Raw genomic sequence first — 26338 nt, forward strand, 5'->3', positions numbered from 1 at the left:
ACTGAGATCAGAAAATCTTTCTGCTGAAGACAGGGCATCAGGCCTTCCTGTTGCCACAGAGGCCGCGGGGGGTACCCGAGTCCAGCAGGGGACACAGCAGGCAGGTTGGGAAGGGAGACGCTGAACAACGGGCAGCCTGTCCACCAGGCCAAGTGCGCAGCCTGGACTCCGAGCAGCTGTATTTTGCAGGAAATAAAGTTAACACTAAGAGCAGCTATGCTTGTCTCTATTCTGCGTGGGGCACAATGATAGATGCTTGATATTCATCCTCTCCAACTCTTCCAGCATGATATGGCGAGACAACAAAGGCTCAGAGAGGTCTATGCACCTTCCCAGAGATCACCAGCTGGGGAGCAAACATGGGTTTCAAATCCAGGTCAGCCTGCCTCCTTGGCAGGAAACAGGGATCAAGAAAACTGGGACAGGAAGAGAGTCAACTGAACAAGACTCACTATGGCTGCTAAGGGCCTAAACCCGCTTGCTAAAGAGAAGGCGTGGGAAGTTGACATCAACGTCCCACTGTGTTATAATTTATTTTAAATCCATGGTGTGAACTCTCAGCACTCTTGTGGCTACTCAAAACCCCCACCCTGGTGGGAGGAGGGGCCAACCCAGGAGCTGGGGTCTTGGGGCAGGAGCTCTGACCGCCCCAGCCCGAGGGTGGCAGAGGAGGAGGGGAGCACCTTCTTGGAAATGGTTTGATTTCAGTGTGGCAGCCAAGGTGGAGGTGGGCACGGGGTTGCTGGCCAGGCTGAAATTCAGTGCCTCTCCTCTAGGGCTAAGAGGAGGACAAAAGCAGCATAAAGTGAGCAGATGCCACCAAAGAATGTCATTACAACTAAGAATCATACACCCAACCACACCCTACTTCCATAACTAACTGTGAGACCAAAGCACACTCCTGCCTCTGGAATATCCAAGATCAGCTGGTACCCTGTGACAGGAGCTGCTTGAAAGTTTCAAAACTTCACTTTCAAGATGTATGAATCGTGCCACCAACCCCCAGTGACTGCCTTTAAACACCTCTTTTTCATTAAATAAATTAATCCATCTCAACCAAGTAGGACTGCGTCTGGGATATAGGAGGCACTTGATCATTATGTTACTGTTACTGTCATCGTTATTGGTGGGATCTGCTCTCTGTCCTTGAGTCTGGGCAGGGCACAGGCAGGGTCTCTGCAAGCTGAGCCAGATTCAGTGCCCAGGAAAGAGACCCAAACCCATGCGGTCCCTGTGCATCATTTTACGCTGCTTCTGCCATCTGCCCTTTATGTGTGCATTTTCTGAACTGCCTCAGAATAAATGCAGCTCCTTTGTGACGTATTTGCCATAGCATGTCCCTGTCCACAGCCTCCCCTTGAACCTTTAGAAAAAATGGTTACGTCGCCCAAGAGGTACTGCAGGGGCCCCTTGTTAGAGCTGCAGGTGGGGAGATTCCAGGCCCGCCTCCGGCCAGCCCTTTCTTTGCAGACCCTGCTGGTTCTGAGGATCTGGCAGCAGGGTCTTTGCCAGGCTGGGGTTCCTGTTTGTGAGCAGAACATCTCTGGCAGCTGCCTGGGAAGATCAGGAAGTGCTTCATTAATATGTAGTAATTTGTGCAGTGTCCTGGTCTTGGGTTATGAAAATAACTGCCTGGGAGAGGGCTTTGGGGTTACCTCTTCAGCATCCATGCCTCTGCGGCACTGAGGCTGTGAGTTTGGGTGATCCTGACCTGAGTTTATCTCTTGTCCATAATGCTTGGTTCACAGTGAGGTGTGGGGATTTGGTTCACTGGTCAGGGAGAGCATCGAAGGCCCCTTCTTGCAGGACATGGGGTGATTGCATGCTCACCTACATCTGCTGGCACCAAGAACAGGAGATGGAGGCCACCATCCCGAGGACACCCTGAGACCCACCCAGGGAGGCATCACCACCTACTAAGATGAGCCAAGAAGTTCCTACCTGGGTAAGATGCTCTGTGCTGGGTTTCTGTCACCCAGCATCAAAAGGTTCATAAACGACACTGCGAGCTGGCCATTCATCTACCAGCTGACAGTTTCATTAATGTGCTTAGTCTGGGGAGACTCATTTGCACCTTGCAGGGTTTTTATGAGGATTAGAAATAAATCCCATCAAGTGCTCAGCTGACGCAGCGCAGGGGCCCCCCGCAGGTAATTATTAGGAATTAGTCCCCAGCCATCGTCATCTCACTGAATCCTCACGACGACCCTGGGTAGGGGGCAGAGCAGACGCAGTCTCACCTGATCAGAAAAGGTGAGGTATGGCCCAAGGTCACCAACCAAATCCAGGTGGAACGCTCCGTACATCGGACCAGAGTGACAATCGGGCCCCGTCCATGGGCTGCCCCTGCCCCCGGGGCCCGGAGAAGGCGCTGAGCCTGAGCCCAGGGTGGGGTGGGGATGTGCAGCCAGGACGTCTGGGGACAGAGGGAGGCAGGTGTGTGGACGTGCCCACCTTCCGTCCCTGCCCTGTCACCCTGCTTGCTCAGGGGAACACGGGCAGAGGGGGTCAGACAGCACGTACCAGGGCTAAAGACCAGACGGATGCCAAACAGAAAATGCACCAGGACTTGGTAAGGAGAGACCACATTTGGAAGGGTCATTTAATAGTGAAGGGGCTGTTGCCATCTGGTGATCTCTCTGATCATGAGGTCTGCAAGCTTCTCGAGAGTGGGCTAAACGCATTCTCCTGTCACAGAGAGGAAAGAACTGGGTGTGGGGCAGTGGGATAAAGGGTTGGTGGGATCCAAGACTGTTTTACGCTGAAGCTGCCTGTTTTCTGGAAGGTACTCTTAGAGATCAGGGGCCTGGAGGAAGGAGACAAGTGTCCCCAGTGTTTGGTTAACAAGTATTTTCTCTGATTGATCTGTGGGTCAAGCGGCTCAGCTAATCATTTATGAGACCAAGGGTGGGAACGTGGAGGGGCCGTGCTTGGCCTTGTCCTAGGAAAACAGGGGGCATCCAAGAGTCTTTGAGTTACATGGGGAAGGGGCTTCTTTGCACTAAGACGTTTTCCACAACAGAAAGGTTGGGGGACTTCTTACCCTTCGCTGTTTTCCAGGCTCATGGGACTCAGGTAAAATTTAACACTCACAAGCAACATTAAAAAATAGTTAAGAGGACAGCTTAGTTCTGTTCAGTTTTTGTGCTTTGAGACCGAAGACTTCCCCCTCAGATTAGAAACAGAATGACCAACCTTAAGCTCTGACACATGTCCCAGAAAAGCCTCTGTAAGAGTTGGTTATTCCAAAATCCACAGTCCCCATAAAGCCCACCCACAATGGCAGCTCCTGCTTGCTAGGACATTCGCCAAGCGGGGCCTGTGGTCAAGGCCAGTGGGCATCTCGAAGCCAGGACGATGGACGTAGCAGCAGCACCCCAGCATCCAGAGCTCCAGCCTGTCCACGTCTCCTTCCAGCACTCTGGTTTTTCTGCAGCGTTCACTACTGGTCCGTTCGTGCCAGCATTTTGAATTCTCACCACCGCACCTAGCACGTCTGAGACGGCACGCCAAGTCCTGGAGCCACATCCCCCGCCGCGCCACCCCTAGCATGCTCGCTGCCACAGTTCTACTTCTCTGTGTCTCCCACTAGACAGGGGCCTCTGGAGGGCCAGGGCTGTGTGGTATTTCATCTTTGCTCTATGGGCCTCACAAATTATCCAAAATAGAGGAGCCACTCAGTACCTATTTACTGAATAATAACAAAGCATTTGCATAGGGCTCACTATTTACCAGAGACTGTTTGAAGCACTTTACTCAGACTAACTCCTTTAATCCAACTCCTCTGCTGGATCAGAGAGGTTAAGGGACTAGCCAAGGGTACACAGCACCTAGCGGCAGAGCTCAAGTTTAAATCCAATTAGCCCGGCCCCAGAGCCTTAACCATGCCTTGTAACACTGCTACTATTCAATGTTAGAAAAATAAAACAAGTAGTTATATGTCTAAATTAGGAGCAAATATCTTCAGATTTTCTTTGATATTATAGCTCTTCGTTCAGTGAACAAATTACTTATTAATCAAATCCCATACTTGGGCTGTCGGGCATATTTTAAAATGACCGTGTAGAAATAGCTAAAAAATGCTTTAAACTAAGCTCACAGAGTTCGGTAAAATTACCCCTGCAACTTACCCAACATAGAAACAGTCTGTGCCCTGGAGGTTTCTTTATCCTTGGCAAGCGTACACGCCACAACACGTTAAGAAAGCTCAGGTAACTTCACTTGCAAATGCTATGGGCTTTGGAACCATCATATCCACTTCAATCTCCCCCATTAGCCGAGTACTTTATCGTCTCAAGCCCGAAAGGAGAGGTCAGTCTTAAGGAAGGAGATGTATTGGCCGGTGAATTCTTTCACTGCCCCTGTCTGGCCCCTCGACAGCACTCTATAATGTGACCCTCGGGAAGAAGGGCAGCTCAAATCCACAATCCTATGCTATTGTTGGGATATCATTTTCCACCTGATTTTCCAGGACCTTTGGGACAGTTCCATGCTTCCCAGTTGAGCTGCTCTCAGGGCCGTATTTCCACCAAAGAGGGGACGTTTAAAATCCTGTGGCCCTGAAATGCTGCCTTGTGCCCTGCTGCCTGCTTTGGAACGTCTGCATCGCTGCCTGGAAAAGGGACCATCTCCCAACCCTGAAAGCCAAAGCACCTCATTCCCCAGGACTGCAGGAGAGACCACCAACTCTCAACCCCAGAGAATATGCCCACTCAAGAGGGGACTTCATTTTCTTCTGTTTGACTTTCTCTTAGCAAGCCATGGGATTTGCTAGTCTTCTGTGACTCGGCAAGGCCCCTCCTGAAGGTCCCTCCTGGGTCTGAGGACTTCTGCTCCTTGTGCCTTGCCCTGTCCCCTTAGGAGGAGGTTGTCAGAGCTTGCGGGGCAGCAGGGCAGATAAGGACACGTGCCCTGATCAGGGCTTGAAAGTCCAGGGCCCACGCTCGCTTGCCAGGCAGCAGTAGCCCCCACCCCCGGGAGATGGGGTTAGGCAACAGGATGGAGCCAAATGTGGTGGTGGGGGGAGCCCTAGAGTATCTGCCTGGGATGCAGGGTGGGGCAGAGAGCACAATGCAGGCCAAACCCAGGGTTCGAAAGCAGGACCGATCAGTTCCCCAGCTGGGCACAGAGGCAGGCAATCTGGGCTGCTCTTAGGTCAGTCAGGCACGCGATGCCAATCGGGAAGATGAACGTCGAGTTGGCAGGATTCCCAGCCAGGTTAGTGAGGGCCAGCCTGGACCCGACAGGCAAAGCAAAGGCAGATCTCCCTGGGGGCAGTCCTCGGGAAGAGCTGTGGCCCAGGCACTCAACTGGCCTCTCTGGGGATGCCCAGCGTGGCTGGTGGACTCTGCAGTCTTCCCTGAGCTCTGGCGTCCCACATGCCCACCCACCAGCCTGCGGCAACGTCCCTGCTGCACTGCCAGCCTCGGCCAGCACAGGCTCCAAACAGGGGCACGTGGGAGGGGAGGGAAGAGAGTCCCGACCACCGGGGGCTGCTTGTTAGCCAGGAAAGGCTGGGCTCAAGCAGCCCCCAAGCTCCCCTCGGGGTGATCAAATCCCAACAAACACCAGCACTTGTCCCTCCACAGCCCTGTCCAACCCCAGTTACAACCACCCCTCACGTCTGGAACGTATCACCCTGGTCCCCGGAGCCACATGGGGACACGTAGTTTAAAACAGAACACCCTTATTTACCGATTTTGAGTGTACAATCCAAAAATTTTAGTGTCTTTATAAAGTCACACAACCATCACTAATACACAATTTCAGAAGATTTCTATCACCCCAAAAAAATCCCCTCTTGCCCATTTATATCTAATCCCCACACCCGCTCTGAGCCCTGGGCAACCACTGATCTGTCTCTGTAAACTTAGAAACCTTCTCTGGATATTTCATATAAATAGAATCACACAAAATGTAATATTTCTTCATCTGGCTTCTTTTACTTATCATATTGTTTTTGAGGTTGTCCCAGTTTGCTAATGCTGCCAGAGTGCAAAACACCAGAGATGGATTGGCTTTTATAAAGGGGGTTTATTTGGTTACACAGTTACAGTCTTAAGGCCATAAAGTGTCCAAGGTAACACATCAGCAATTGGGTACCTTCACTGGAGGATGGTCAATCGTGTCCAGAAAACCTCTGTTAGCTGGGAAGGCACTGGTGTCTGCCCCAGAGTTCTGGTTTCAAAATGGCTTTCTCCCAGGACGTTCCTCTCTAGGCTGTAGTTCCTCAAAAATGTCACTCTTAGTTGCTCTTGGGAAGTTTTTCCTCTCTTAGCTTCTCCGGAGCAAGAGTCTGCTTTCAACAGCTGTCTTCAAACTGTATCTCATCCGCAGCTCCTCTCTCAGCTCCTGTGCATTCTTCAAAGTGTCCCTCTTGGCTGTAGCATCTTGCTCCTTCTGTCTGAGCTTATATAGTGCTCCAGCGAACTAATTCAGACCCACCCTGAATGGGTGGGACCACAACTCCATGGAAATTATCCAATCAGAGTCATCACCCACAGTTGAGTGGGTTGCATCTCCATGGAAACACTCAAAGAATTACAATCTAATCAACACTAATACGTCTGCCCACACAAGATTACATCAAAGATAATGGCATTTGGGGGACATAAAACATTCAAACTGGCAGAGGTCCATCCATATATCACGATTGCTCCTTTTTAGTACCAAATAGTATTTCATTGGATTTTTTTTCAATTCACCAGTTGGTGGATATTTTGATTGCTTCCAGTGTTTGATTATTATGAAGAATGCCCTCTGAACAACTGCAGGTACAACTTTGTGTGGACACACACTTGGCGTTTCTCTCGGGTAGATTCCTAGGAGCAGAATTGCTGGGTCACATGTTAACTTTGCAGTTAACCTTTTAAGAAACTGCCAAACTTTTTTCCAAAGTGGCTGCACTAGTTTACTACCACCGACAATGCATGAAGGTTCCAGTTTCTCCGCATCCTCGTCAACACTTGGTATTGTCTGCTTTTTTATTTTAGCCATTTTGGTGTGTATGTAATGGGATCACATTGTGGCTTTAATTTGCATTTCCCTAATGACTACTTATATTGAACATTTTAATGTGCTTATTAGCTACTCATATCTCTTCTTTAGAGAAGTATCTTTTTAAATCTTTCACCCAATTTTATATTGTTATTTGTCTTTTTGTTATTGAGTTATATGATTTTCAAATATTTCCACTCAATCTGTGGCTTGTCTTTTCATTTGCTTAATGGTATCTTTGAAGTGCAAAGTTTTTGTTTGTTGGTTTGGTTTGCTTTCTAAAAAATTAATTTTATTTTGAAATTTCCAAAATTCACAACCACTATATACCCACCAAGCAACTACTTCCCCTTCCCCCATTTCACTACCCCTGGGAACCTCTAATCCACTTACGCGCTGCAAATTTTCTGCTTCTTGATATTTCACGTAAGTGAAATCATACAATATTTTTCCCTCTTTGCCTTGCTTATTTCGCTCAACACAATATTTTCACATTTCATCCATTTTGCAGGCTATCTTAGAACTTCATTGTCTCTTACAACTAAATAATATTCCATTGTGAGCAACCCACATTTTGTTTAGCCATTCATTTGTCAATGGACACTTGGATTGTTTCTACCTTTTAACTATTGCTAATAATGTTGCTATGAACATTGATGTACAACTATCTCATTGAGACCTTATTTTCAGTCTCTTCGGGCATATACCTAACAGTGGCGTCAAATGACAATTTTATATATAATTTTTTGAGTAATGGCCACAATGCTTTCCACAGGGGCTGCACAATTTTACATTCCCACCAACAATACACAAGCATTCCAATTTTTCTGCATCCTCTCCAACACTTGCTATTTTCTGGTTTTATTTTCTTATTATTTTAATAATATCCATCCTTGTGGATATGAAGTGGTATCTCACTGTGGCTTTGATTTGCATTTCCCTAATGACTAATAATGTTGAGCATCTATTCATTTTTGGCCATTTGCTTTGGAAAAATGTCTGTTCAAGTCCTTTGCTCATTTTTTAACTGGGTCGTCTGTCTTTATGCGATTGCATTGTAAGTGTTTTTAATTTTATCAGTTCTTTCTTTTATGAACCATACTTACGATGTCCCAAAGATTTTCTCCTGTTTACTTCTACATGATTTATAGTTTTAGCTCTTACATTTAGGTCTATAATCTGTTTTTAGTTAAATTTTGCTGTAGCCTGAGATAAGGGTCTAAATGTTTTTGCATGTGGGTATCCAAATGTCCCAGCACCATTTGTTGAAAAGACTGTCACTTCCCTAAAGAATTGTCTTTGCATCCCTCTCCATTCTCCACTGTACATGCATGTTGCACAGCTGGAAATATGCTTGCCCCACCCACGACCAGCACCTCAGGATGGTGGAGCTTTTGGGCCTCCTGTCATGACTGATGAGAGCATCACATTGACAGAGAATGCTGCTGGGTGTGGACTTTGCTCACTGCCCCAGATCGTGGCCTGCCCCCCTTGAAAGATCCTTTGCACCAACCAAGTGCAGAAGGAGGAGGAAGGAGGAGGTAGCAGGCCAAGGCAGAACAACACAGAATCCCACTGTTCCTTCCCCAAGTTCAGCAGATTTTCTAGAATAAAAGCCTCTCATATCACTGTATGCCTTCGGTCAATTTCCAGAGTGCCAAAATGGCTGTTTTTGTCAATTTCGTCCAGTTTTGTGGTTGCTTTTTGGGGAGTGGATTTGCCAACCTTCTCAGTAGGTCAGAGGCATAAGTCTCTCCTGCAGACCCAGGCTTCTGCAATCTCTACCTCATAAGCTCCATGAGGGCAGGGATTTCTCTCTTTTTTTACCTACCATATTCCAAGCTCCTAGAACAGCATCTTGCAGACAGTAAACTTGCAACAAAATAAATTCACATTTTGATATAAGTAACGTGGTTTTCAAGGATCCCAGACTCAACAACAATAACACAAAGCAGTCATGGGCAGGGAGCACTGGGCCGTGAAAAGCCTCTCCCAGGGACATCCAAATTCATTTATAATTGGAATTTTTATGGAGATAACTGTAGATTCACATGCAGTCGTAAGAAATAATGCAGAGAGATTGATTCCACATACACTTTATCCACTTCTCCCAGTTGTAACATTTTGTAAATCTATAGTCCAATATGACAACAAGGATATTGACCTTGATATAATCCACTTGTCTTACTCAGATTTCCCGAGTATTCCTTGTACTTATTTATGTGTATGTGTTTACTTACAAACAACTTTTTTTTTATTTTATTTTGAAATAAATTCAAACTTACGGAACAGTTGCAAAAACAATACAAACCCCATACACAGAACTCCAGCATACCCCGACCCTCCTCCTCTGATACCCAGATCCACCAACTTTAACATCCTGTCACACCACCATTTCTTTCTTTCCCTCCCTCCCTCCCTATCATCCATCATCTATTGCTCTGCCTTCTGAATATACGAGAGCAAGCTGCACACATCCTTGAACAAACACCATAATTCACATATACATTTCCCATGAACAAGAACATTCTTTTATACTTGCATACAATTTTGTCACAGGTGTAGGTACATATATCCACCAGCACAATTAAGATAGTAAATAGTTCCTTCGCTAAAAGGATCCTATATGTTGCTTTTTATAACCAAGCTCTCTCTCTCCTAACCCTTCACCTCTGTGTCCCTAAACCAAAACAACCGCAAATCTCTTCTCCATTTCTATAAATTTTTTTTCATTTCAAAAATGCTATATAAATGGAATCATATAGTATATAACCTTTGGGGGATTGGCTTGTTTCACTCAGCATACTTCTCCGGAGATTTATCCAAGTGGTTGCACGCTTCAGCAGTTCTTTCCTTCCTATGGCAGAGTAACATTCCATGGTATAGATGTACCACAGTTTGTTTAACCATTAAACTATGAAGGACATCTGGGCTCTTTCCAGTTTGGGACTATTTCAAATAAAGCTGCTATAAAATTCATGTAAGGTTTTTATATGAATGTATGTTTTCATTTCTCTGGAATAAATCTGAAGAAGTGCACTTGTCAGATCAGATGGCCATTGAATGTGTAGATTTTTAAGAAATTGCAACTTGTTTTCCAGATCAGCTGTAATGTACCACTTGAAATTCCCATAAATGATAAATGGGTGATCCAACTTCTCTGCATTTGATATTTCTATTATTTTTATATTAGTCATTCTGATAGATGTGTAGTGATAGCCCATGTGGTTTTTAATTTGCATTTCTCTAATGGCTAATGGTGTTGAACATCTTCTCATACACTTATTCATTATTTGTGCATCCTCTTTGGTGAAATGTCTGTTCATGTCTTTAGTCCATTTTCTAATTGGAGTATATCTTTCTACTGTTGAGTTTTGAAAATTCTTTATATATTCTAGATACTAACACTTTGTTGGATATGTGATTTGCAATATGTGGTTTGAAAAAAATTCACCAAGTCTCTAGCTTGTTTTTTCATCCTCTTTACATGGGCTTTTGCAGAGCAAAAGGTTTTAGTTTTGATAAAGGCTAATTCATTGTTTTTTTTTTTCCTTTCATGGAGCATGCCTTTTATGCTAAGTCCAAGACTCTTTGCCTAGTCCTAGATCTCAGAAATTGTCCATTTTTTTCTAAAAGTTTTCTAGTTTTACAATTTTGCATCTAAGTATGTGCTCAGTTATAAGTTAATTTTTGTATAAGGTGTGAGGTTTAGGTTAAAGTTCATGTCTTCACCTATGGGTGCCCAGTTGCCCCAGCACCATTTGTTGAAAAGGCTAGCCTTCTCTACAGGATTATTTTCGCACCTTTGTGAAATATCAGTGCACCGTCTTTGTCTTGGGTCTGTCTCTGGGTTTTCTGTGCTGTCTACTGATCTCTGCAGCTATCTCTCCACCATCACCACACTGACTTGTTCACTGTAACTAACCATAGGTCTTCACACTGAGTAGACAGATCCCTCCCCTTTATTTCCTTTGTAAAATTGTTTGAGCTATTCTAGTCCCCTTGCCTTTCCATATAAATTCTAGAATAACTTTGTCTATATCTACAAAAATCTTTTCTGGAATTGTGATAGGAATTGCATTAAGCCTATATACCAATAAGGGGTATATTGACATCTTTAATATGTTGAGTCCTCAAGCTATGAAAATGGCATGTCTCTCCATTTACTTAAGTCTTTTTTTATTTCTTTCTTCATCATTTTGCACTTTTCAGCATACAAATACCATATATGTTAAGTTTACTTCCAAGTATTTCATTTTCTTTGGAAAGCTGGGAAATGGTGTTGAATTTTTAATTTCAGTTTCCACATGTTTGTCCTTAGAATTTTCATGTAATCTGTAAACAGAGACACTTTTATTTCTTCTTTTCTGATATTTTGCCTTTTATTTCTTTCACTTGCCTATTTCACTGGCTAGAACTTCCAGAATTATATTGAATGGAAGGGTAAGAATGGATATGTTTGTCTTGTGTCCGATTTTAGGGAAAAGTATTTTATCTTTCACTGTTAAACATGATTTTAGCTATTGGCTTTTTATAGATGTTTTTTAACAAGTTGAGCTAAATACCACCTCTTCTTAACTTGCTGAGAAGTATTTGTTTGTTTTTTATCACAAGTGACCACTGGATTTTTGTCAAATGTTTTTGATAGGTTTTGATAGGTTCATATGATTTTTCTTCTTTATCCTGTTGATATAGTGCATTATATTGGATTGCTTTTTGAATATTGAACAAGTCTTGCATACCTGGAATAAATACCACATGGTTATACTGCATAATTCTCTTTGTACATTGTTGGATTGTTTGACAATATTTTGTTACCAGATTTTGCATCTAAATTTATGAGAGCTATCAATCTATACTTTTCTTTCTCAGTACCGTCATTGTCTAGTTTTGACTTCAGGATGATACTGGTATCACAAAATGAATTTGGGAGGTGTTCCGTCCTCTTTTTATTGATGAGATTGTATAAAATTGCTTTGGTTTTTAAAAAATGTTTGATAGAATTCTCCAGTGAAAGTCTCTAGGCCTGGTGATTTCTTTAGGAGCATTTTAATTATGACTTCAATTTCTTTAATGGTAATAGGGCTATTCCAATTATCTATTCTAACTTGGTTCGGTTTTGACAGTTTGTAGTTTTTGAGGATATGGTCCCTTTCTTTTAAGTTGTAGAATTTATGAGGGTAAAGTTGTTTATAGTATACCTATATTATCTTTTAAATGGTTATAAGACCTGTAATGATATCACCTATCGCATTCCTGACATTGGTGATTTGTTTCTTCTCTCTATTTTTTGTCAGTCTTGCCAGAGGTTTATCATTTTTACTGATGTTTCCTAAGAACCATCTTTTGTTTTGTTGAATTTCTCAATTGTTTTCCTATTTTCTATTTCATTGATTTCTGCTCTGATATTTCTTATATTCTCCCTTCTCTTTGCTTTGGTCTTATTTTTTTCTTCTTTTTCTAATTTCTTGAGTTGGGACTTTAGAATGTTGATTTCCAACCTTTTCTCCATTTCCTCTGTAGTAATTTAATGAAATAAATGTCCCCCTCAACACTGCTTTAGCTACATCCCATATATTTAGTGTATTTAGACTCAAAGTCATAAAATGTTGATACTGGTAGACTGTGATAAGTCACATATAAATAAATGTACATGTAACCCAAAAACATTATAGATAAATCAAGATGGAGTCCTAAAATATATTCAAATAACATACAAGAAAGCAAGACAAGAGAAACAGAGAAATAAAAATAACACGAAGCAAAAAGAAAACTAGTAATAAAATGGCAAACTCAATTACCAACATAGCGTTTACTTTAAATGTAAATGGCCTAAGTACACTAACCAATTGACAGAGATTGGCAGAGTGGATGAAAAACATGACCCAACTATATGCTGTTTACAACAACTCACTTCAAACATACTGACATACATAGGTTGAAAGTAAAAGGATGGAAAAAGATATACCACACAATAACCTGACCAATCCCTGGAACTTTGGGTATCTGTGTGACACCTGAAACTAAGAGCTAGAGCTCGGCAGATATGAATGTCAGTATTAGTGCATATAGCAACTGTTAAAAAAGCTGAAAAAGAGTCCAGACTTCAATTAGAGATATTAATAAAGCAGATGTGGTTAGAACTAGGGCAGATCAGGCCAAAGGGTAAAGGACAATACTGACTGTGTTTTCAAACTTCAACTTCCATGTGAAACCAAGGGAAGAGATGTTTATTTGGTGCAGGATTTATATTTCCTAAACAATTTAACTCATACAGTTTGTTCAAATACCATGTTACTTGGAACTTTGAATAGGAAGCGACACCTGGTAGGTTTGTACAGGTTAGTGTGAAATAGTGATATATCCCAAAGTAATTTGGACAGAGAATAAAAATATATATGCAGAGTCCCCCTGGGAGCCAGGGGAAAACGCAGAAGTGTTGGCATTCCTCACCTGGATTGTTGCTGATGTTCTCACAAACATTAAGGACTGGTGGTTTGGTATACCAAGCCCTCGATCTTGGGGCTTGCCCTTATGGAGCTCATTACTGCAAAGGAGAGTCTAAACCTGCTTATAATTGTGCCTAAGAGTCTCCCCCCTGAGTACCTCTTTGTTGCTCAGATGTGGCCCTCTCTCTCTAGCTAAGCCAACTTGAAAGGTGAGGTCACTGCCCTCCCCCCTACGTGGGATCAGACACCCAGGGGAGTGAATCTCCCTGGCAACATGGAATATGACTCCCAAGGATGAATCTGGACCTGACATCATGGGATTGAGAACATAATCTTGACCAAAGGGGGATGCGAAATGAAATGAAATAAAGTTTCAGTGACTGAGAGATTCCAAATGGAGTCGAGAGGTCACTCTGGTGGACATTCTTACGCACTATATAGAGAACACTTTTTAGGTTTTAATGTATTGGAATAGCTAGAAGTAAATACCTGAAACTACCAAACTCCAACCCAGTAGCCTTGACTCTTGAAGACAATTGTATAACAGTGTAGCTTACAATGGGTGACAGTGTGATTGTGAAAACCTTGTGGTTCACACTCCTTTTATCCAGTGTATGGATGGATAAGTAGAAAAATGAGGACAAAAACTAAATAAAAAATAGGGTGGGGGTATGATTTGGGTGTTCTTTTTTACTCTTATTTTTTATTCTTATGTTTACTTTTTCTGGTATAAGGAAAATGTTAAAAAAATAAATTGGGATGATGAATGTACAATTATATGATGGTACTTTGAGCAGGTGATTGTACACCATGGGCGATTTTATGATATGTGAATATATCTCAATAAAACAGAATTATTAAAAAAAAAAGATGTACCACACAAAAAATCAAAAGAAAGCAGGAGTATATTAAATTTTGATAAATTTCTTTGTTTCAGAGCAAAGAAAATTCCTAGAGACAAAGAGGAACATTCCAAAACGATAAAATGATCAATTCACCCAGAGGCATAAATACCTTAAGTGTGCAAAATACATAAAATGAAAACTGAGAGAGCTGAAAGAAGTAATAGACAAAGCCACAATTACAGTTGGGGACTTCAGCACTCCTCTGTTAGCAACTGACAGAACTACTAGACCGGAAGTCAGCAAGGACACAGAAGATCCAACCAGCACAACCAACCAACAGGACCTGACTGATACGTATCAGATACTTCAAACAATAACAGCAGAACCAATATTTCTCAAACCCTTATGGAACATTCAACAAGACTGACCCAATCCTGGGCCACAAAGCAAAACTTGCTGGGGAAGTCACGGACAAACCCAGTGGCCATCTCAAGTCCGAGCCTACCCCACCTCCTTTTCTACTGTGTGTTAGTTGTTTCAGTGTGTTTCTGTTTTGCAGTCTGGGAGTGATGTCAAGTCTAATGAAAAGACCTGACCATACCTTAAAACCAGAAACTGAGAACAAGCAGCCCCAGCTGCCTATCAGGCTGGGAAGCGTCTGTGGCAGGCCCCCTTCCCCCTGAGTTATATAAACACCCGGCCCTCCAATTGCACTGGGGCCTCTCCCTCCAGAGCAAAGTGGAGTGTGCAGAGCTGCCAGCGCCCAACACTGACCCAAGCAGTTTGGCCTCCCTGGGAGACCAGCCATGATGGGGTCTGTTCCCCTCCTCTTTTAGACCTTTGTGCTGTGTACGTAATAAAGTGGCCATTTGCTGAAAGTTTCCGTTGTGCCTGAGCTTGGCTTCCCATGACACACCATGTAGCAACTCGCTCTGCAAACCTTGACAAATTTAAAAGAACTGAAATCGCACGGAGTATATTCTCTGATCATACCAGAATCAAGCTAGAAATCAATAACAGAACAGCAGTAGGAAGATCTCTAAACTCACAGAAATTAAGCAACACATTCCTAAATAATCCATGGTCAAAGAGGAAGTCTGAAAGTATATAAAAATATACAGAATTGAATGAAAATGAAAATAATAAAATATGAAAAAAAACGTGCAATTCTGAGCAGGGAAGAGGAGTCAGGCCTGGTGGGAAAGGAAAGCCCTTCCTCCAGCTGCAAATTGTTGGGGGGACTCCTGGTCGATCTCCCACATAGGTGGTGTCTGGCATGCTAGAGGTTTTCAGAGGGACTCCTGTTTGGTTTTGGGGAGAGTGACCCCACCTGGAATTTTCTGGTGCCAGGTTGGGGGTCTGGAAACACCAGGACCGGGTCACCACCTTCTTTTGGGTGGGGAGATGTAGAATGCCCTCTGGCTGTTGTTCCCCCAAGTCCTAGGGTCTCAAACCAGTTTGCCTTCTTACCACATTTTGGAGTCCTCCTCTGATGGCCTCTTGTGATATTTCCATGGTTTATGGTTGTGCTTAGCAAAGAGGTGCGGGTGCCATCTTGTCTGTACCAGAGTTTCCAAACTCATTCTTTTAAACATTATGGGTTTGTAATATTTCCTATAACTATTATGTTACCTGTGAGATGTGTCCCACCAGCTAAAAGGCAAGCATCTTAGAATATATTATATTACTAATGGAAAGGGTGAGACAAAGTACAAGCAGGCCTTGGTGGAAAGGGCTTAGGAGCATTTGTGGCCAGCTGGAACCATTGATCCCAATGGTTCAATCCAGCTGCTAGCCCTTCCTAACTTAAGGAGCCTTCCAGAATCGTGTACCCAGCTTCCTCCAGCATGCACGTTGGGCCAGCACGAGTCAAAGGGTTGCTGGACCCTCCAGAGGGTAGAATCTGAAAACATGCAAATGCATGCACAACACACATTTTTAGCCTAATTTGTGGTCTATTATGCAGACCTTTAGGTAAAGTTATGATTTTATCCAATTCCTTGGTAATATCAAAGAAAGTCAAATAAGCAGAATTTTATTTGAAAAAAGAAAGAAAATGTACCTACCTGTTCTGAGGGCATTTCACCAAATAATGTCTCACTGTGAACGGAAAAAGAAATAGAAGACGGTAAATAAATGCTACTTAAGATACATGTGCTCCAGGAATTACCAAGAAAGGCAGGGGCCCAGGGGTTGTTCCCATATTGGTACAAGCCAAGCCTTAAGGCCTCATTACTTCCTTTTAGGTGAGCACAGAAGAGCCATAATTCAGACACCACAGTGACGTGGTGTTCTTTGTACATGGACTGAGGCAGGCCTGAAGACATACAACCCAGACTTCTGCTTGCATACTCCAAAGCACGTGTCTTTGGCTAGTGTGAGTTGGGTTCTAACCTGAAGGGATCTGTAGATACATAGTCACCCAACTTCTGAACACTGCCTGAGTCATGAGAAGGCCTGCTTGGGGCAAGCTAGGCCAGTCTGTCTCATCTTAGATGCTCCTTGTTGTAAAACGGGGTTTCATTCTCCAGTTAATGCCCTTCCAGAACTAAGAAGGGGTCCTTGAGAGAAGACTTCCATACTAGGTCTCCTGGAGAAAAACAAAATGATTCAAGCTGCAGAGGAAAAAATAGGGATGCCTTATTTCAACCAGTGGTCAGTCCTAAGTTGAGTTCCCCTAGAGCAGAAGTAAAGCTGAAGCAGCCAGGGGAGTCAAGAGGTTCTGTGGGAGACTGCTTCATCAATGGCCCCAGTGAATTGCACCTCCCTGGATCTAGCCACTACCTCCCCATTCACTCTTGGCTTGTTTCAGCCACTGGGACACTAGCCAGTGTCATGCAGGCTTTGCAGGAATTTGTGCGTCTGGGTTTGCTCCTCCTTGTTGCAGGGGACCCTCCTGCTACCAGAAGAACCCTGGTTAGCCCACTGGAAGATGAGAGCACATGGAGCAGACACAAGCCATCCCAACTGCAGGCCACTGACCAACCAGTCCCCAGCTAACCCACCAGCAGACGGCAGCCACGTGAGTGACTCCAGCTGAGGCCAGTAACACGGCTCAGCTGAGCGCAGCCCCAACTGCTGACCCATGGAATTGGGAGCAAATAAAATAGCTGTTGTTTCAAGTGATGACATTTGGGGTGATCTGTCACATCGAAATCAGGAACTGATGCAGGCAGGTTCCATGCCAGGATGACAGCATCTCAGACTTAGAGGGAGCTCTACAAGTTTATTTGGCTAAACCTCCTTCTAGTACCTAAACTCTTTCTGCAGTTCCATTTACTGAGCTCTTATTACATGCTGGACAATTTATAAGTGCAACAAAATAATAACAGTCACAGTAAACATTTGCTGAATACTTCATGTGCATGTGGCACTATTCTAAACTTATAGATGAGTGGTCTTTTGAATAGAATTCACATACCCTTGGCACTCACAGGAAGGACAGTTTTAAAGCAACCAATTTCCAGGTTCTCCCCCTTTCATATGTATTTTCTTCCTAAAGTGCCTGGAGTCTGGCTGTGCTCCTTTTGATCCCTCCCCTTCAACAGCACCCTGTCCCACTTAATAAGGTCAAGACCCAGCTCTCATCCTTCCTGAATGCCACTGCGAAGACACAGCTGGGATGTGAAAACCACTAGGGTTTCAGTTCTGAGTTGAACTGAGTCCCCCCAAAACACATGTACAAGTTCCAACCCTCAGCCCTGCAAATGTGCCATCATTTGGAAGTAAGATCTTTGAAGATGTGATTGGTTAAGATGAGGATATACTCGATTACAGTGGGTGTAATGGTTAATTTCATGTGTCATCTTGCATAGGTGATGACATCCAGTTGGTTGGTCAACAAAACACCATGGATCAAAAAACGTGCAGAAAGCAAATGGATCTTGCAGGATGACAGTGGATGATCACAAACTTAATTAGGTGGTGATTTAAGTTACGGCTGCTGTTCCAGATATGATGCCATTACGTGAGCAAATCAATACATCCCCTGGTATCTGGTGTGCAGCTACTGATCTGGCAAGTGCTTTTTTCTTGATTAGTAAAGTCCTGTCAGTAAAGAACACCAGCAAGAAAGTGCTTTCAGCCAGCAAGGCCAGCAATGCACCGTCACTGTGCTACCTCAGGGGTGTATTTACTCTCCAGACCTATGTCACAATAGAGTCCTCAGGGGCCTTGATCACCTCTATCTTCCACAAGACATCACACTGGTCTATATACTGACGACATTATGCTGATTGGACCGAGTGAGCAAGAAGCAGCAACTACTCTAAAGTGTTTGCTGCCAGAGGGTGAGCGATAAATCCAACAGTTCAGGGGCCTTCCTCTCAGGGAAATTTCTAAGCATCTAGTGGTGTGGGTCATGTTGAGAGAAGGATAAGCTGTTCATCCAGCCCCTCCTACAACCAAATAAAGAGGCAAAATGCCGAGTTGAACTCTGGATTTTGGAGACAACCCCAAAGTGGACAGGTGCAGCATTACAGCCCTTTTCTGTGACATCCCTGAAGGACAGTGGTGAGGGGAAATCCTCTCAGAGGGTGGAACTTTGAGTAGTGCACCTGGTTGTTCATTTTGCTTGGAAGGAGAACTGGCCAGAGGTGCATTTGTATACTGATTCCTGGGCTGTCGCCAATGGTTCGACTAGATGGTCAGGGACTTGGAAGGAACGTGATTGGAAAATTGGTGACAAAGAGTTCCGGGAAAGAAGTATGTGGAGAAACCTTTCTAAGTGGGCAAAAACATCAAGATATTTGTGTCCCATGTAAACGCTCACCAGAGTGTGACTTCAGCAGAGGAAGGTTTTAATAGTCAAGTGGATAAGATAATCCATTCATTGGATACCAGTCAGCCTCTTTCCCCAGCCACTACTGTCATTGTCCAGTGGGCTCATGAACAAAGTGGTCATGGTGGTAGGGATGGAGGTTATGCATGGGCTCAGGAACATGGGCTTTCACTCACCAAGGCCACTGCTGAGTGCCCAATCTGCCAGCAGCAGAGACCCACACCCAGTCCCCAATATGGCACCATTCCCCGAGGTGATCAACCTGCTACAGGGTAGCAGGTTGATTACACTGGACCACTTCCATCTTGGAAGAGGCAGTGATTTGTTCTAACTGGTAAAGACATACTCTGTGTATGGGCTTGCCTTCCCTGTAAGCAATGCTTCTGCCAAAACTACCATTTGTGGACATACAGAATGCCTTATCCACCGTCATGGTATTTTCCACATTGCCTTCAGCAATGAGAGCAGTCTCATCCAACCAGTTGAAGGCCATAAAGGGAGAACTTAGGATTTTAGCAGTCAGAAAGAAGAACTGTGTGCTTCAGCCAGCCGGCTTCTCCTGGGGAATTCATCAGAGCCTTCACTGCAGTTCCCAACTTGCAGCCTGCTCTATGGAATTTGGACTTGCCCATCCCCACAGTCGCATGAGCCAATTCTTATACTTATCTCTAGCTCTTAATATACTAATATCTTAATATTTATATATGTGAACATTTATATATGATATACACATATATCTCCTGTAGGTTCTGTTTCTCTGGAGAGCCCTAAGATGGTGGGCCCCAATCCAATATGACAGGCGTCCACAGAAGAACAGGGAAATTTGGAAAAGAAGACAGACACAGGGAGAAGGTCATTGAAGACAGAGGCAGAGTTTGAGTGACACATCAACAAGCCAAGGATTGCTAGAATTCCTGGTAAATGCCAGAAGACAGGAAGAGGCAACACAGCTTCTGGGGGATCAGGCCCTGCCAAAACCGTGATCTCAGACCTCCAGAGCTGAGGCAGTCAAGCTCTGCTGTGTTAAGCCACCCAGCTTGTGGTCTTTTTTACAGCAACCCTAGAAATGAAGACAGACACCGAACTAGGAAATGATTTGAAATATTGGTGTCAGCATTGAGAAGGTCAATGACTAATGACTGAGCAACTAAACCTGTAGCAAGGGAGCCAATTTCCAGTATTTTGCTTTCAAAAAGGACTGAATAACCACCTAATCTGATTGTCAGCTGGTGGAGTATTAAAACTCATTTTGGATGATAGATCATGATGTGACTTTTGACATCTAACTCAGAAACAATTTAAAGTATTGAGTGTTATGAGAAAACTTCATCCATTCCTTCTTCCTTTTATACTGAACAAGGATTATCAGAGCTAAAATCTATTTTTTTAAAAAAGGAATAGAACTGATGCTGAATTCTACCACTAAGTAAATTCATCCAAAAGTATATGAAGTAAAAATAAAAATCCGTCTCAATAATAATGCATAAGAATTTTCAATAAAGTGGTACTTCTTGTGATTTAAATAGTTTTCTAACTTTATAATATATTTATGTGGCTTTGAATAATTTAATACAATTGCACAAATCAGATTGATAATTCAATCCAGAAGAAATATTTTAAATTTAGAAACTTATGGAATAAGGGAATAGAGAATTCTTAATTTAAATTTATATGCATATTATTTTATAGAGAAGTTTAATAAGATGATCAATACAGGGCTTTTAAAATAAACAAAAAAATGTTCTCAGCAGGATAAAATCCTATGAGGGAAGTGAATTGAAGATAAAAGTTCAAGGAGAAAAGGGGACAATATAAAATTTCCCATAGTTAAAGCTTGTCCTGTAGACTTTTTTTATTTTCATAAACTCTTTTTAACTAAATGGAGGTGATTATTAAATTCATGGCATTTAGATGTAAAAGAGAGATGTAACCATTTTATTTTAAGATGTTAATATAAATGATGCTCTGAAAAATACATCCTTTGCAAAGATTTACCTTTCTGACGAAAAAGTTCAGATGTCAACAAAAAATGTGCATGGTTGCATATTTTTTTAAAAGGGTGCAAACAAAACTAATTGAAGACTGCATCTTTGTAATCTAATTTACCATAAATTAATTCACCAGGAACGTGTCATTTTTCCTATTTTACATCTGTGGACATTGCGGCACAGAGAGGTCAGCATACTTGCCCGAGGACACACAGCTGGGAACCAGCCAAGCTTGGCGTCTGAGTCCAGAGCTCCTTGTAACTCTTCTACAACATTCTCAGAGACGCTGGGCAGGCAGGGGTTAGGGCTTCTCACATGGGAAGAAACTGTGGCTCATGGATAAATGGCCAGCTGGAGCATGGGGGAGCTGAAGCTGGCACACAAGAGCTGATCGGTGTCCTTAGGAAGTCAAGTCCAGGGGCAGTGTGCTGAGCAGTCTGGGAGAGAGGAGGCAGGAGACCGGCTGGGGGGCCCCCGTGATGGTTGGCAGTGGGGGTGAGAGGGTGTTGGGGGTTGAATGACGCCCCCGTTAAACACATGCTTAAGTGCTAACCCCAGTCTTGTCCATGTGAACCCATTTGTAAATAGGACCTTTGAAGATGGCATTAGTCGAGGCATGGTCCAGCTGAATGAGGGTGGCCTTAATCCCACATGACAGGAGTCCTCACAAGCAGAGGAGATTGGAGATGGAAGTAAGAAACTGGAAGACAGATTGCCATGCGACGGAGGGCAGCCAGACAACCATCACCAGAACGTGACAGACTTACGGTGATCTTAGGATCTTTGGAATCTGAAGCATCCAAAAGGAAGGACCATTTTTCCCTCATCTCCATAAGAGGACAACTCTGAGCCCCAGGTCCTGGACCACTTCCCGCCAGAGTCTCGTGGGCTGGGGCTGTGCTGCTCACACCCCCATAACCCCCACGGCCAAACCACACAGGCTGAAGGCTGAGTCTGGTCCACCCAGACCCATCCATGTCCCCACTGCCCACCCAGATGGGGAATCTGGGGTGGAGGCTGCTGTGCCCCCCCCCCCCATCATATCAGGACTCCCAAGGAGTGGCCAGCCTTCCCCCCAGTGATTCCCTAACCCCTGACCCCTCTTCTGACCACCTGGCCTTGCCCACTCCCTGAGACAGGACACTGGGATATCACACACCAGCACCCAGAAGTATTTGCAGAACGAATGAACAAAGAACTTTCCAGCCTCATCCCCACTAGCGAGGGCGGGGAGCTAGGCCAACTGGGTTTGGGGGTCAAACCCCCAGCGCCCACCTGCGTTTCTGTGGGGGTGATGGAGCAGGTGTGTGCACCCCCCCATGCTGCCCAGCCCCTTCCTGGGCACAGGCTGGCGAGGCCCAGGAGGCTGCATATCCTCTGGCAAGGTCACCAGGTGGGGCAGTTACGAGACCCAGCCAGGGAGTTCTCCATCACCAGGTGAACGCTGGAGAAGGAGAACCAAGACTTCCATATCTGGTTCCCTTGGTACAAAGAGCCGATTCATGGCCATGTCCATTCAATGAAAAATACTCGTGTGCCAAGTTACCTAGAGCAGCATTGACCAGTCATGGAGCCAAGGGGTGCAGGTGGCAGTCCAGCACTGGAAATGTGATGAGTCTGAACGAGGCGTGCTGACGAGCAAAATATACAGTGCCTTCTGAACAGCTTAATATGAAAAAAGAATGCAAGACACCTCACTTACTAATTTTCTATTGATACTTACTGACATGGCTTTTTGGATAGGCTGGGTTAAAGAAAATATGTTATTAAAATCCACTTCACCTGTTTCTGTTTGCATTTTAATGTGCCCACCAGAAAAATGTAGAATTGCATATGTGGCTGGCATTCCGTTTCTATTAGGACAGCCCAACACTGATGGTTCCCGGAGCTGCCTGGCTGGTGACACAGCATGACAGCTGCTGCGGAAGGGGCATGCCCAGGAAGCATAAGGTGCAAGGACAGCTTCCTCCAGGACCCCTGGAGAAGGCCACACCCTAGGGCCACCCATGCCCAGCACCGGCAGAGGAAAGTGCCCACACAGTCTTCCGCAGTGCCATCTCCTTCGAGCTTCCAAATGGCTCTGCAAGGTGAGACGAGCCCACATCCCTGATTTACAGGTGAGAAGACCTAGGACTCAGAGTGTGGATATAAGGCCTTAGGAGACCCACTCTGCAAGTCAAGGAGCTCGAATTTAGGCTCAGAGTCTGGTGTTCATTTTACTATGTCACTGGGGAGGCCTAGGAGCTCCCCACATAGGAAAGGTGGCCGTCACCTGCCTGCCACAGTGGGCCACCAAGCGAGCTGGACACACACTGCAGTGTTGGAGGAGAGAGTTCTCACTCAGAGCCGGCTGAGTGTTTCTGATCCAAGCCAACAAGCCTTCTTCTTCTCCATGACCCTGGACCTGTACCTTTCTGCAGCTCCTTGTCCCCAGACAGCCCCTCTCTGCTTTGTGGCCTCTTCCTCCCTGAGCCTGGCTGCAGAATAGGACTTAGCACCCAACCCCCTCTTTCTTGGGACCTCAAGAAGAAAAGACACAGGCTGTTTGGCTCTCCTCACCTTGGGGAAACAGGAGAACAAGCTTGCAGGAGGGAAATCACAGATGTTTAATGAGTTTTCCAAAACACACCATCTTGTCACTGGTCTCCAGTGTTGGCGCCGAGTTTAAACTACACTGAGTCTTAGCAAACACTGATGAGTACAAATCAAGAAGACAGACCACTTCTCTTCCTTGTTTGAGTCTAGTAGGCCTTAAAAACTATTTTTTAAAGTCCAGACACAGATGGTGGAAGTGCTGAGGCCACCCAGATGCAGCGAGGCTGGGCTAACAGCGAAGATGCAAAGGTCTTTGGAAACCCCTGGAAAAACTCAAGGTCTACTGCCCCTGGCAACCAGGTTTGGGGTTTTCCAGGATGACTCAGAGTTGTAAAAAGCATGTGATGAAGCGACAGACCCCGCTGGCACCAAAAAAGAGCTGGAATGAGTTTCACAGCTCTGGAGGGAAGCAGGAAAGCACGCCTCGGCAAACAACACGTGGGCTCGATCAGCTCCAGCACACATGTGCAATAGTGCCCTAGGAACACAAAGCAGGTCAAGGCCCGGGGTGAAGGCAGAGGGGCAGGAAGGCTGGGAAAGAAGAGGAGCCAGCTACAGGACCTCCAGGTTTCCTGGATGGGCTTTGTTTATCTCTGTGTCTCCCTGGGTGATGAACTAGAAAAGGGGCCAGCTTGCCTCGTGTCCTCTTTCAGACGGCTCTTGCTAAGAGAACAAGAGAGCAAGTGCTGGGCTACTTCTGTTTTCTATGCACGTGAGCAGCCTGCAAGCCTTGATCCTCTGTGGCTCACACACAGGGGCTGGCCAAGCACCCTCTCCTACACGTGGTGAGCTGTAAGGCCCAACAAACACACGTCCTGCACAGAAATCCCAGAAACTGTCAACATAACAATGGAGTTTGTATTATTATAGGTCCTTAGTAAGGCCTGAGCCTCCTTATGCCGAATCATGTTCTAAGCACTTTAACATGTATTAATAGTTTTAACTGAGATGATGCAAGTTTGTCTTTGCGCAATGCGTTGAGTGCAAGCACGTATTCTCTATCCAAGTTATAAAGGAGGCGTTGGTTTACAGTGATGCAATTTAGGAGGACCGGTGGGTTATTTGGGCACGTGTGGCTGGGCCCACAAATGCTTGACTGTTGTCACTGAGATCCATGACCCTCGGGCTCAGCCTGACCTACGGGGATGCGCCGTGGCCCCTGCTCTTATTCTGTCAAGCGCTAGAAGTGCTGCCCACCCCTCACCACCACCACCACCCCTTTCCATCCCTGCCGGGACTTGCATGGCACAGCGCTCCCTGGGAGCTAGGCAGCTGCCAGCCTGGCACCTTAGCACCACCAGTCCTCAAGGCCATAAGCAGTCCCGATTACGCCCCAGTAAGAAGAGGGAGTGACGGGGGAGGTACTCCTTTCTCCTCCCTGAGCTGGGGTCCTCCTCCGCTTCCCATTGGGTCTGACAGTGGGGAAAGCGAGCAACAAGGTTTTCCTCGTGTGGTGGTTTGAAAATGACTTCAAATTCTCCATGTGTGGCTCCCTCGGGCAAGTGTGCGTGCCAGCCGTGCCCTTCTTGGCTTTGGAGGAGGGAAAGATGTGCGCTAATTCGGGACCATCTTAGTGGTTTCTCTGACCCTGCTAATGCCCAGCAGCATCCGCAGCTCAAGTTGGAAATCAGACCACTCTGCGAAGCCCCCAGGTCCAGGCCAAGGAGCCTTTGGAGCAAAACATGCTGGGAAACTACCCAGTCATGCTAAACTCCAAACAGCTGGGAGCAAAGCAGTTGGGAAAGAAACCCACTCAACCCCCATTTGTCAAGCAGCTGTCATGAGCCAAATTCCAAGAACAGATCAAATATACGGTTCCTGTCCTTACAAACGGCCCCCTTGAAAGGAGACACGTGCATTTGCACCTGTGATAACACGTGCCACGAGCTGGTAAGAGGCCGTGTGGACTGGGCAGGGGACGCCGTGGAGGAAGGGCTCTGGGCTGGCCTCGGAGGGGCACACAGAGACACACAGCAGCGGATGGTGGAGAGGCCTGGCTTTGGAGTGGAAGGATCTGGGCTCCACCCAGCCGAGCCCCTCCAGGTCCGCCTCCACCCTTCGCCCTGCTCTGGGCTGCACCATCTGGCTCCCCTGCACCCTGGCTTCCAGTTGAATCGACCAAGGGGAGGTGCATGCAGAGATCAGAGGGTGGGAGAAGGGAGCGGCTGAGGAGTCCAAGCTTCTGACCCCCTCCCTGCTGGCTCCTGGATGGGCACTGGCTGTGTCCGCCTCCTCAGGCCAGAGCTCCAAGGGGTGACACTTCTCCTGCAGCTGCAGCGTATGCAAGTTCCAGGGCCTCTCTCTTCCTGGGCCCCTTAAGGCCGAGGGTAGGAAGAGGTTCCCATTCCTGGTAGTCCCTGGGGCATCACCATCCCTCACTGGCTCCCTTAATCCTGCCCTCAGCCTTGGGCACGGTCCCTTCCTGATGTGCTGCTCAGTGTCCCTGTCGGAGCATGCCCTCAAGCCCTGACCACTGAATCTCATACTTCCCAGCTTCACGATCTGGGGCCAACAGTAATAATTATTGTATATATTTGTTACTATATATTATCATAAATAAGGGGCACTGAAGTGTTAAGGATTTTGCACATTTAAAAAAATTTTTTTTATTAATCCCATGCTGTGAAATAGGTGGATGACTGTTTTCCACTTTTTTTGGATGAGGACATTGAGGTTCAGAGATGT

The 26338-nt window shown here is 45.2% G+C and overlaps 1 protein-coding gene across 1 annotated transcript in view; it reads right to left on the bottom strand.

Annotated features, from left to right (window-relative positions):
• VSTM4 (V-set and transmembrane domain containing 4) overlaps nucleotides 1–26338 on the bottom strand; it is a 100422-nt gene that overhangs the window by 39441 nt on the left and 34643 nt on the right. The window contains exon 5 of the mRNA XM_037805163.1: nucleotides 16357–16390. Coding sequence (XP_037661091.1) covers nucleotides 16357–16390 — 34 coding nt within the window. The remainder of the gene's footprint in view (nucleotides 1–16356; nucleotides 16391–26338) is intronic.

This window comes from Choloepus didactylus, chromosome 15 (genome assembly GCF_015220235.1).
Source record: "Choloepus didactylus isolate mChoDid1 chromosome 15, mChoDid1.pri, whole genome shotgun sequence".
Classification (NCBI taxonomy): domain Eukaryota; kingdom Metazoa; phylum Chordata; class Mammalia; order Pilosa; family Megalonychidae; genus Choloepus; species Choloepus didactylus.